The sequence below is a fragment of the Nuphar pumila genome, chromosome 5, assembly GCF_984573655.1.
Source record: "Nuphar pumila chromosome 5, dmNupPumi1.hap1.1, whole genome shotgun sequence".
Taxonomy (NCBI): Eukaryota; Viridiplantae; Streptophyta; class Magnoliopsida; order Nymphaeales; family Nymphaeaceae; genus Nuphar; species Nuphar pumila.
Window position 1 is genome coordinate 126,880,739 of NC_143253.1, and position 13,490 is coordinate 126,894,228.

General features: G+C 38.9%; 1 protein-coding gene across 3 annotated transcripts in view; it reads right to left on the minus strand.

Annotated features, from left to right (window-relative positions):
• Positions 1 to 594, minus strand: part of LOC149838603 (uncharacterized) — a 37,378-nt gene extending 36,784 nt beyond the window's left edge. For 2 of the 3 annotated variants that reach the window (XM_090006689.1, XM_090006686.1), the window contains exons 1-2: positions 487 to 594; positions 202 to 400 (exon numbers count right to left, since the gene is read on the minus strand). In XM_090006689.1, coding sequence (XP_089862815.1) covers positions 202 to 322 — 121 coding nt within the window. In that variant the 5' untranslated portion in view covers positions 323 to 400; positions 487 to 594. The remainder of the gene's footprint in view (positions 1 to 201; positions 401 to 486) is intronic. The other variant, XM_090006688.1, reaches the window with a different exon arrangement.
• Between the last annotated feature and the right edge of the window lie 12,896 nt (positions 595 to 13,490).

The window sequence follows — 13,490 nt, forward strand, 5'->3', positions numbered from 1 at the left end:
GGATGCCATTCAAACAATACTGCAATTCAGGCGACTACCAACAAACCAAAATCGACAGATTCAGCACCCACCAATTTTAAATAGGTCATAAGTGCAAATACCAACAAACCAAAACAGAGAGTCATCAACCACCAAGTTTGAACAGGGAACAAGTGACAAAGAAAGATTCAGTGGCCCAACATCCAAATGATTTTTCGTTACCTAGCAAAGGAGAGCATCTTGCAGATTCAGCAAAAGGGTTGCTGGGGGGCTGGAATTTATGCACAGATCGGTTGGAAAACTGACGCAGGAGGGCGTGCAGATGCCTATACCAACCCACCATGATTGTGGAAGAAGTGAAGATGTGCAAAGGATCAGTAGTCAGCAGGTTTCATCAGGGAGTGATGGTACTTAGACCCACCTACAGATAGAAAGAGAGAGTGAGTTATTTGTGATACAGGGATGTCAAGCAACAAGATCAGAATGACTAAAAACCATTGATTGTACAGTGTTACAAGAATGGTGAGGATCGAATCAGAGGTGCATAGGGCAAAAGGGTTCTTCAGCGGAGTTTAGGGTTTTTGAGTGGAATGAAGGTACCGAAGAAGAACGCTGGGTTTTTGCCTACCGGGCCCCAGAGGATGCAAGAAAAAGGGAGGAACATAGGGGTGGGCAACGGGCCGGTGGCCGAAGCCAACCCGACCCACCATAGGCCGAATTTGGTTTAAAGTTTTAGGCTGTAACTCATTAGCTACCGCACTGAAACCAGGTCCGAGTTGGCCCACGGGCTACCGAGCTGACCCGATGTGCCTGAGTTACCTAATTAATTTTTAGTAGTTAATTGATTTTTAGTACTTAATTAATTTTTAGTAGTTGATGGCATAGTAATTAATGCTATTTACCTAATTAGTTGCTACTGATTATATAAGAAATAGAAAAATAATTAGATAAGGGAATTAATCTTTTATTTAATTCATTGTTTTTGTTATTATAAGAATTAATTTATGAAAAATAACCTACATATATTTTTTAATCTGGTTGAACTGACCCGCTGAACATTGGCCCATTGAGCCAATGGGTCAGGTCAAGGGTTGCTCTTCAAACCCAAGCCCGTTAAGGACCGGGTCATCTCCAAGTTGGGACGCACTTAAAACCTGAGAAGCCGAGTTCAAAATGGGCCTGGGCTGAGCCGGGCCCATCCTTAGGGAAACCAGACTCAATTCGGGTCTCTACATGAAGTTGAACCATTTTCCAAAATTTGGCGCAGGCAATGTTGCCAGTAAAGTCGTGAATCAGCCAATTCCTATCATATCCGCTAAAAACCGAGATGATTCAATTTTTTGTTTTTTTAAATGGTTAACAATATTCTTAAAATATATATATATATATATATATATATATTATTGTATTGTTTTTGTGGTGTGTCATCTGCTGGTTAACAACGGCTCGTGGGCTGTCCCGGCCCAGCCTGCCTCAGGTCGGGCTTGGGCCTATAAATTGAGCTGAAGCTTGGCCCTAACATTGATCCAAATTTTTGTCTTACATTGATCCAAATTAATGCGCCCAAGTCCCTCCCCCAATAAGTACAATTAGTGCTCCCCCAATAAATGTCTTACATTGATCCAAATTTCCCTCCCAAGTCCTAGAGTACACAAGAATGTCATAAAAAAATACAAGTACAAAGTGAAGATCGACGTATCCATCGATGCAGAAGAGAATCCTCACTTCAAGGCATACCAAAGAAGTACGGACTCCGGGCTGGTTGCTTTCCTCTGGTTATAAAGGTTCAAGAAGCACGTAAGTCAGTCAAGTGAAGCCAAAGGAAAGAGACGGTCTTCGTGTCCAATAACAAAGCCCTAGCTTTGCCCCTAAAACCCTTACTCAGCCTCAATATTTAGTTTGATTTGGTTTAGAATCAGAATTTATTGATTCCTTATAAAAAAAAATCAAACCTTTATTGGCGCTAAATTAGCATCAGTAAAAGTCTTCGTTAGTAAAAGTGTCATCGGTAATGCATTTACAAATGCTAATGCATAGCTCCAATGAAAATACATTTATTGGCGCTACATTAGCACTAGTAAAATAATTTTTATTGGTGCACTAAAAAAGTGCATAGTGGCTAATAGAAAAAATATATACTATAATATAGTAGTATATTTAAAGCTCAAATTTATCAAAAACTTCAAAAACATACTTGAAAAAAAATCCTCTAAAATAAAAAACCCCTAAACAATTGTGAAATACACAAACTGATAAAGAAAAATGTCAGGTAAATGGCAATACCCAATTCCCTTGCTAAATTACAAACATTGCCACTAGAACACAATGTCAAGGATACACAACCCAATTTCCCCCATTGATTCAATTCTTTCCAATCACTCCCACCTTTCTCAATTAAACTGAAACCCCAGAAAAACAACAGAACCAAGACAATAACATTGAAGAAAAATGAGAAAATGGGCATTACTCGAATCAAATTCCTCACCATTCTCACTTGGTCTTGACAGAAACCCCAATGACCCCTGCAATGATGATAGCGGTGGCCATGTCGATGAAGAACCCATTCTTGACAATGCTCTCAAGCCCATCGATCCCCGCAGTGGCGACGTGGGGGTCACGGATGGGCATCTTGAATAAGAGATCGACAATGTAGTCCGAATTATTGGTCAAATAGGGATTCTCGTCTCTTGATTCAGACATTCTCAGTTTGGCCTCACAATCCTCCTCCTTGAAGATCTTCTTGAGCCAATTGAGGTTGTAGCGCCAGTTGAAGGGGGACGACCTCAATGAGGATGATATGGCAGTTGTTGTCGAGGTCATCGACGAGCTCTGAGTCATTGTCATCATCGACGGAGCTGTCAGAGGTGGCCTTGACCATCTTCTCGTGGAGAAGGGTGTCGCCGCAACCCTTGAAGAGATTGAGCTTGGGGTCAACCTCGTATGAACCATCGATGGTGAGGTCGAGGTTAGGGTAGTCATAGAGGACGAAGAGGGGGATGCCAAGGGAGGCGGTCTGCTCAGCGGTGCACTTTGAGGTGAGATGTCGACGATGTCGGTGAGCTCATTGTGAGAGAGGAGGTCGTCGAGCTTTGCCACCATGAAGGTGGCGATGGAGCTCGTACCAAGGCCGAGCACCATCCAGCTCTCAATGTAGAGAGGGAGGGAGAGAGAGTGGCAGTGGTGGCTGATGAACACAGAGAGCGGATAAGAGAGAGGTAGAGAGAGGGTGGTGGTGGTCGCCAATGAACATAGAGAGCCAACGTGAAACTCATTTTTTTATTAATCTGTCTTTTTGTTGGTGCACTTTATTTGTGCATAAGAAAAAACCCTTTTTTACTGGCACTAAGTAAAATGGCGGCAGTGAAAGAGGAGATTTTTAGCATAAGAGAGAGCCCACCAAAGAGTGGAAAGAAGTTTTTTTGAAATGTCGAATTACTGATGCACCTTTTATGTGTGCCACAAAAAACTCTTTTTTTCTATCACACTTCTTCATTGTGCCAAAAAAATTTATTTATATCGGCACACTTTTTTTGTGCACCAAATTTTTTTTATTATACTAGGACAGTACAATTAGCGCCAATATAACTCACTTTTTTACTGGCGCTAAGTAAAATAGCACCAGCAAATATGCTATTTTACTAGAGCACCAAGGGGGTTGCACCAGTAAAAGAGGTTTTTCTTGTACTACTTGAATTGTTTTGAAAATTGATTTAAGGTCGGTACCAATTTTGACAACATTAGGCTCAATCAATGGTCATATTTCATAATGTGGGTTTAAGGATCTAACTAAATTTGTGTTTTTTATGGGGTCGAATCTAGATTCACGAGCATTTGGGTCGAATGTAGCCAATGACATATCCAACTAATTGGATGTTTGGTAAACAAATTCGAACTAAACTCATAATCTGGATAGTGGAAAGTGATATTAAATCTAGTTTACATATAAACGAATTTGAATATTCATCCAATTCTATATCAAGAAATCAAAATGTATCTACATTTTATTCTAATTGAATATGGTTTTAACTAGTGTTGTTATTCAACCAAATAATCATTTCTTTCGCCTAGTTATTTGAGAAAGCATTTTGGAGGAGAAAAATCTACTTTATGAAAAATGTTTAATCTCACATTTATCAGCTTTGAAAAACTCCTTGAGTTAAATATATGAAGAGTTGGCTTAGAGGGTAAGACCTTCAAGAGACTTGGATCTTGGGCTTGCCAAATAAACTTTAAACATTAAACATTGGATTTGGCTTTGGACTTAGATTTAAATTCGGATTCGGCCCGATTCAATTCAATTAAATTTTGGTCATGGTTTGACTTCGACCAATCCTTTTATCACTCATTTTGGACATTTTCATACTTTATAAAATCTTCTCTTTAAATTTTTTTTCAAAAAATGTTTTGATGATTGACCAAGGCAGTCAAAGATCTTTTATGACCTCTCTAGGAGGTGACACCTAGCCTTAACGTGTCTAATTATAGTGGGACATTAGTGACTCATGGTGCCCATGATGGGATGATAGCAACGCTCATGGTGCCCATGATAAGATGTTAAAGGCGCATGAAGCTGTTTGGACCTTAATGGGTGCATGTTGCCTGTTTTACCCATTATGAGCCTTTATGGATCCATGCACCTTGGGTCAATATAAACCTTAGCTACCACATGTTATCTATAAGGCAACTTTCTTTTTCCTCTCTCTTTCTTTCTCTATCTGAGAAGTTGTTTTGGATAGTTGTGGCATGGTGACTAGCCCACTTAGTGCTAGGGTTGGTTAGTATTGCACGAGAGGTGTAGGTTTGATTGTATCCCAGAAGCAAGGTTGTGTTCAGCTTTACTGTACCTGGGTTCAATCTTAGTGGGGCAAACTGATGCTTTTAAGAAATTGTCATTGATGCGTGCCTTTGTCCTTCTATCCCATTGATTAGAGCAGAAAAGTTTCAAATATCCAACAATACCTAGCCGACAACTAGCCTATCCAACTTTCAAAGGGTTTCTCTATGTTTTCCTTAAAAATGAGTGTACATTCTTCATGTTTGATTTTATTGGAATCAACCGTTAGAACATCTAATTCTAACACACAGGCAAGTTTTTATAAGGTTTAAAAATCAACGGTCTAAGATTTCATAAATATTCAAGCCTAAAGAATCATATTTTTTAATTATAAAAAATATGATCCAAGTGTTGTTTCCTTGCAAATTGACCACGTTGAATACATTTGCAAAGTCAGATTTGTGAAAAACAACTCAAAAATACCCCTTTACTTGTGGTAAGCTAGCGGGTAGGCTGGAAAAGTGGTAAGCAACCACCACTTTTCCTGGATCTGATTAAACATAGATGGGTTCGGTCTGAATATCAGATAAAATCCAATTTGTTGACATCCCTATGCCAAAACAGAAAAAATAATTCAAATTTGTGGGTTCTTTCTCCCCCTTTCTCTCAATTCTTCACACCTTTTGTCCTTTTTTTAAATAAGGTAAAATTCATTGAGAGAGTAAACATACTTTTGAGATATGGGGATTGAGCTTTCTTGGGGTTTAGAGAGAATTTCATCACATCAGCTTTCAACTCGGCGATGTTCTGATTTTCTCTTAAAGGGCACGTCATATGCTCTTTCAACTTGGAGATGATCTAAGTCTTCTTTGGTTCCCATAATTATATTGATAATATGGTCTTTTTGATTGAAATCTCTTTATGATCTTTTGCATTCTTTTGAGACATAAAAATTGAGTTCTCTTGGGATTTAGCGAGAATTTTATCACATCAACCTTCAACTTGGTGATGTTCTGATTTTTCTTGGAAGGGCACATCACATACTCCTTCAACTTGGAGATGATTGGAGTCTTCTTTAGTCCCAAGAATTAGATTGATTATATTGTCTCTTTGGTTGGAAATCTTTTTATGATAACATAAATCAAGTATCTTTTAGGGATTGGTGGGAGGTTTACTGCAGCAGCCTTCAACTTGACGATGATTTGAACTTTTTCTGGAAGGGCACGTCACATGCTGCTTCAACTTGAAGACGTTTCGAGTCTTCTTTGGCACCGGGGGTCTAACTCATCCACCAGTCTTCAACTTGATGATGATTGAGAGATACCTTTTGCAGATAGTTAATGACAACTTGAATGTTTGAAGAGATATTGAGGTTGAGTGGATTCTTTTTATGCTCGAGATATTTTTACTGATTTATTACCAAAGAACTGTCTTTAAAAATATGTCATAGCTATGATCAATACCAATTCACTTATAACTTTTCAACATCATTGAATTTTCTTTTACCGGTTACATCGAGGATTTTTCTTTCATCCTTTTGGTTGACCAACAGAAAAGAGTTTGAATTTTCTTCTTTCTTCGCAAAAGTCTTATTTTTTTGAAAAAAAATACTGAAGGTAATATGAGATAATTCTTTGTGCAATAAAATTTTGTGATGAACAACTATTTTTAATAGCAAATTGGCAAAATGTTTCTGAAATCTTTGGTGAAAGAGATTGCTTGACATCCGATTGATATATCCGTGACTAAATTCTTCTCTCCTTTCTCTAAATGAGAGACTCAGGCTTGACCCTTACCTGAACGGATAATAAAAAAAGATACTCCTCTCTTCCCTAAAGAGGAGGTGTTTATAAAACAAACTTTCGAAGAGAAATTAAGTTTTTGTCAAAACTTTCAAACTTTAGGCTTTTCTTATGGAAAGGTGTTTGATTGGGTAAGGTCGATAAATTGTCATAAAGGAGCGAGTCCATCATACTCTCCAAAATTACTTGCACAAATACACAAGAGCCATATTTATACAAATACATAGAGTCTAAATCTACAAAATTAGTTGAGGATAACGATAAGGTTATCCCCACCTAGTGCTTATCCTTATCTTAGTCACGATAGACATTATCGTGACTGAGATAGAGTCTCGTTCTAACATGCTCCCCCTCAAGTTGGAGCATGGAGATTGATGATGCCCAACTTGCTCTTGAGTTGAAGAAATTGATCTCGTCCTAACGGCTTGGTAAACATATTTGTGCACTGCAAGTTTGTCGAAACAAATTGAGTTCTGATTGAACCGTTTTGAATCTTTTCCCTTATAACATACAATTGATCTCTATATGTTTAGTGCCTTAGTGGAACACCAGATTTGCCGCAATATGCAATGCTACCTGGTTGTCACTGAACATCAACATAGGCTGGGGATGCCTGATTCATAAATCTGGCAATAAATATTTTAACCATGTTAATTCACAACTTGTAAGTGCCATCGATCTATATTCTGCTTCAGCTGACGATCTTGATATTGTTGTTTGCTTCTTTATTTTCCAAGATATTAGACTCTTTCTCAACACGGTACAATAACCTGAGGTAGATCTTCGAGTTTCTGAACATGATGCCCAATTTGAATCACAATAGACAAATAGTTGAGGTTTGCTATCAGATGACAACAGTATGCCTTGACCTGGCGTGAACTTAAGATAGCGCAAAATCCTATGTGCAGCTTTAAGATGTGGCCTCCTTGGTGTATGGATAAATTGGCTTAAAATATTGACACAATAGGCTATGCCAGGCCTTGTAATGGTGAGATATATCAATCGACCCACTAGTCTTCAATAATAAGTTGGATCATTCAATGGCTCTTCTTCCTTTGAATTAAGTTTTTTGTATTGCTCCATAGAAAAAATTGATGGCTTTGCCCCTAAGTACCCGTGATCTCCAATGATGTCCAATGCGTTTGTGTTGTGATAAGAAAATGCCTTTACTGGATATTGCAACTTCGATTACCAAGAAATATTTGAGTACTCTGAGATCCTTGATACGAAAAGCATTATTTAGAGGTATGCGGCAATCATAATACATTCCCCCCAGAATTTTATAGGGAGATTGGCTTGAATGCGCAAGGCCCAAGCCATATTAAGAAGATCTCGGTGCTTGCATTCCACCACTCTATTTTGTTGAGGAGTATATATACAACTGTGTTGGTGAACTATACCCTGATTTCGAAAGAATGTCTGCATATTGGTTGAAAAAAAATCACTCACATTATTACTTCTAACCTTTTGGATTTGAGTTTTGAATTGAGTTTTAATCATGGAAAAAAATCTTGGATAAGGAAAAATGTTTCAAATTTATAACGCATGAAGTATACCTAAGTAGAGCAAGAATAATCATCTATGATGGTTAGAAAATAATGTGCACTAGATAGGAATGGAGTTAGATATCCGGCCCATGAATCAATATGGATGAGTTCAAAAGTTGATGTTGAATTAATGGTTCCGTTCAGAAAAGAAAAAAGTGATTGTTTAGCCAAAGGATAAATTGAGCATATTCCATCAAATTTGCAAGAATTCAATTTATTAGAATTAATGAGATATTAAAAATAGGAACTTAAAATATGCCCAAGTTGATAATGCCAAAGATGAGCAAGACTGAAATTAGAAAGAGCGACTCCACGCTGGGCTTCAATCATATAAAGTTTATTTTTCATCTTACCAACTCCAATCGTCTGCATCGAGCAATGGTCCTGAAAAGTACAAGAGTCATTAGTGAAAATGACATCACACTGTAAATCTTTGGTCAACTTTCTAATAGATATCAAATTGTACTTAAAACTGGGAACACATAAGATATCAATGAGAGATATTTATGGATTTATGTTTGCACTTCCTATGTGAGTGACTGAAACAGATAGTCTGGTGGGTAATCCTATTAGTTGACAAATGATAGATTGTAGAGAATATAGTAAATTCAGGCTAGAAGCTATGTGGTCAGTAGCTCCAGTATCTATTATTCAACAGAAAGAAGAAGATAGAAAAGCTAGAGTTTTACCTGCTAGATTGGCTTGGGGTTCCGATTTACCTTATGACATGAGGGTTATGAGATGTTTATATTGTTCAGGTGTGAGCGGTGGTGGGGCAGCCTCTTCTCTTGGCATTGTCGAATTCACCCTTGCACTTGAATTTGGGTAACCATGAAGTTGGTAGCATTTAGCCTTGACGTGACCCAACTTACCACAATAGTCACACTTGGGTCTTGGGTGATTTGGATGCAATCTTGGTTGAGAAACTCTTGAATTCACACTCTTATTATCCTTACGCTCAATAGTGGCAGCCAACATGTGGTGTTTATTTGATGATGGAGGAAGAACTTGCATATCTCTCTGCCTTTCTTCTTGAATGATGAGAGCATATTCTTTCGAGACAAAAGGCATAGGTTCGATCAAGAGGATTTGACTTTGGATAGAGCTATAACCATCATTGAGCCCCATCAAAAATTGCATAAGGCAGTCTCTTTGTTGCATATCTTAGATTACTTTTATTGCTCCACAAGAGCAATTCGAGTATGAGACATGAAGCTAATCATCTCACATTCCTTTAAGCTTTATATAATAAACGACAATGGATGAATGATGTTGTTTGTGATTGATTATATCAAATTGGATTTGAAAAATGCGTGGTATATTTTGATTGATAGAATCACTCATGAAGCTCATTTCAAACATTAAAAGCTGTGTCAAAATATATAACACATGAAGACAAGTCCTTATGAATCGAGTTTAAGATCCATGAAAGAACCATGTCATTGTATCTTTGTCATCCGACAAATAAGGTAGAGTGAATGTCTCATTTTGAAATTGTTCCATCAATGAACCCTGGCTTATTTTTGGCACTTAGGGCCATGCACATGACCCGTTTCCATGTGGAATAAATTTCCCCAGTTAAAACTTGGGATACTAGTACCGTTCCTGGATTGTGAGAGTGATATAAAAAGTATGGGCTAACAATAGACTCCATCAACAAATCTCCTTCGGTATTGGAGGATCTCGGAGTTTTTGCAGCCATGAGCTAACAATAAGGCGGAGAGAGTGATCGGCTTTTTTTTTTGGCGAGTGCTAATGGGAGAAAAAATGTGTAGAAGAAGAATCCAAAAGGGTTTGAAGTGCCCCCAAAAAAATGAAAATAGGAAGCGAGTGTGCTATGGCCTCGACGAACAGAAGTGTGCAGACGTTGACATGCGGTGTGAAAGAGTAAGCATGCAGGGTCATGCAGACTTTGGCGCAGAGAAGAGCACTTACGCAGGGAGGGTTGGCTATAGAGAGTTCTACATGCGTGACTGCGATTGCAAGTGCAATGTCTACAAACTACAGCCATAGTAACACAACAAAAGAAGATGTGCAAGCACTGCAAAGAAACATGAATAGTAGGGCAGGTCTGAACATGCAAATGGAAGCCACAATAACATGACAAAAGAAGGTGTGCAGGAGCTGGAGAGAAGTAAGACAAAATAGAAGTGAACCTGCGACTGCTGTAGACAAGGATACAAAAGTAGTACTACTAATCTTTCTTCTGCAGATAATATGCTACAGTAGAAAAAAACCCAAAGGTGGATCAGACTTGAAGCTCTGATACCATATTAAAATCGATAATGCTATTTGAAGAAGACGTCTTAGAAGAAAAAGTAATGCAAACTGAAAGAAGGAATCACATTTTATTCCAATTACTAAAACAGATACACAAGAGCCATATTTATACAAATACATAGAGTCTAAATCCACAAAATTAGTTGAGGATAATGATAAGGTTATCCCCACTCAGTGCTTATCCTTATCTCAGTCATGATAGACATTATCATGACTGAGATAGAGTCTCGTCCTAACAAAGATCCGATGAACGATTTTAACTTTGTCCAAAAGAGTGCCTTTTGAGCCCCAATGACTGACTCATAGATGACACCAAAAACTCCAAGCATCCATTCAAAATTCCAGAAAAATAAGCTACTACATGGAACCGACCATAATGAAGAGACATCAACAGACCCATTCTCCGCCACATGAGAAGAATATCACCAGATCTATCACAAGATGGTAGAAAATGGAAACCTTCATAATCACACCAAATGCCACAAACCAGTTGTACTTTAATGGATTCCAATTTCATCTTCACAATGCTAACAAGGTCGAAGTCTCCCTCGTGAATCAGATTGTGGAGAAATAATTGCTTTTCAAGCCCACCAAGGCCCCTAATATTCCACACAAGGACCTTCATGGTCATCAGAAAAGAGACCAAGCCTACCTGGATAAGCAGCATGTGACACCTCGGCAACTGGCGTTGGAGCTCCCATAGAACGTAAAAGCTTCTTGATTTCTTGAGGGAAGTGGGCATTGAATCAATCTTCTGTTGGAGGTCAGATTCAAGTATGTCCCATTATGCCAGAAGAAGCTGGCACATGAGAGATGTAATGACCTCAAAAATAGGGCCTCTAAGAAAGCAGATCAGGGGGTCATTAGACCCAACTGCCATGGGTGTAAGGGGGTTTGGGGTAGAAGGAAAGAAAGTGGGAAGGGTAGAGTTGGACACAGGGTCCACAACATAGTGTGGGTTCAGAGGAGGTGACAATATACATGGCAATGCAAAGGGGGGAGGGATGAAGAGAGGCCAGGAAAGGGGGGAAACAAGGGGAGGGAGGATAGGCTCAGTGCAGAAGACTTGAAGGTCCCATTGAAGAGGAAATGATGCTAAGCCTCCCTGTATGACATAGGGAACAAAAGGCATAGAGGGCACAAAAAAGGGGGGGGGGGGTAAACGTGGTGCTGTCGAGGGGGGCAGAAAGAATCATGTTGTGGGTCTCAAGGGAGGGGTCTGGGTCATGGGTGTCCGAATTGGCTTCATACAAGATCCGGTTGGGGGCTAAAATAGGGAGGCAAGAAAGGCATTATGGAAGATGAGGGGATCAAGATAGTGGTGTTGGTTAACAAACCCCCCTCATACACAAAATCAAGGTCATGGTGGTTGGCTGGTAGTAAGTCGAGAGGACTGATTTGATCCCCCAATGGTCCTAAAAAATTAGGCCAATCACTATCAAGAAAAGTAGCACTATACTGAGGCATTTGAAAGACCACATCATTAGGGGTGACTATTCAACGATCGAGTCCAATGCACATATGGTTCTGTGTCAAGCCATCACCCTAACCACTGAAGGCAATGGTTCGTTGACGGGGGCGACAGTTAGATCCTCGACCACTGCAAACTCCAACCGATGATGTGGCAAAGGAGGCAATAATGACAACAAGGGTTGAGCATGCACTGATCCGAGTTTTGGTGAAGCATGAGCCCACAATGACTAGGCTAGAGAAGGTTTCGATGATGTGATGCAGCAATGTTGGTCCAACAACACCCACTGTGAGCCCATTATGTGTACGCCTCCAGTTTGCATGGTGCCAAGGAGGCTGAAAGAGATTGCGACCCCCGACAACACTCCAAGAGGGTTAGGGGACCTGGATGGGGGATGGCGTGGTGGGAGCCCACACACGCCATTAAGTTTGGGTTATTAGAGCTGTGAGATATGGCACACCCGAGACAATTGAAGCGCCATCGAAAGTTCATAGACTCACAACATTGGCAAAACCAGCCACCCCAAACAATGCTCGATCGAGTGACTCTTTATAGTAGGTGACACAATTTGTTGTCTTTCCTGGACTGGATAATCATCCATTCTTCAAGCTCTTCGACTTGAGACAATACAAAAAAGGGTAGCCTAGAGGAGATAGAAATACCATTAACGACAAGCGCCTCCTGAAGCAGGCTTTAGGTAAATTTAGCCACCTACGGGATGGTCATGGAACTGACAAAAATACACCATTGGAAAAGGCCGACCAAACTTCTAAAGAAGTCTACCGAGAAAGAAAATAAGAGCTTGTCGATGGAGTGCATGCAACCAGATAGGTGTATGTAATGACCCCAAATTCACCCCCAAAAATACATAATTTTTTTAAGGAAGTGAATAATGTCAGGATCGATCTATAATCTTACTCCAACCAGACTAAATTCTACAAAGTCAGCTGATGCGTAAGTGCTAGCATTTAATAGCTCACTAGAACTGAGTTCATGAAAGAGACACCAAAGACAAGACCTTTGTCAAAACAAAAATGAAATACAATTTTTTTTAATGCAGAAAAACATCTCATGGATCTGGGGTCCATCACAGATTTACTTTTCAACACACTATCCATTCATATCAAACCATATTCAAAATGAAATCATTCAACCCATAACTAAAGTTAATAAAGTTTAACTTTAAGTTCTTAAAATTTAAATCAATCTCAACATTTAAAACACAATAATCAATCATAAATTTTGCCACCTCCAGCAAGCTAGTTCCACCATTACGTCACTCAATTAAGCCTAGGCCTCATCATATGAAAAATATTAAATAATGGATGAGAACTCATAGTTCTCATACAAAATCTCACATTATCCAATAGTAAAGAATAAATCATAAATCCATCAAACATCAAGTTTAGAAAGCATCTATGCACCCATAACATTTATGCATACATGCAATTATCAAGAAACACATCAAGAACTTCATGATTTTCATAAAGAAACACATCCAACATTTTTAATTCATCAAACACACATCATATCCATGCATATATACATTTATGCATATTGTAAACATCAAATCTAACATATAACATGAATTTAAATATGAATCTGAAATGTTTTCACTGCAAAATAGGTTAAATCGC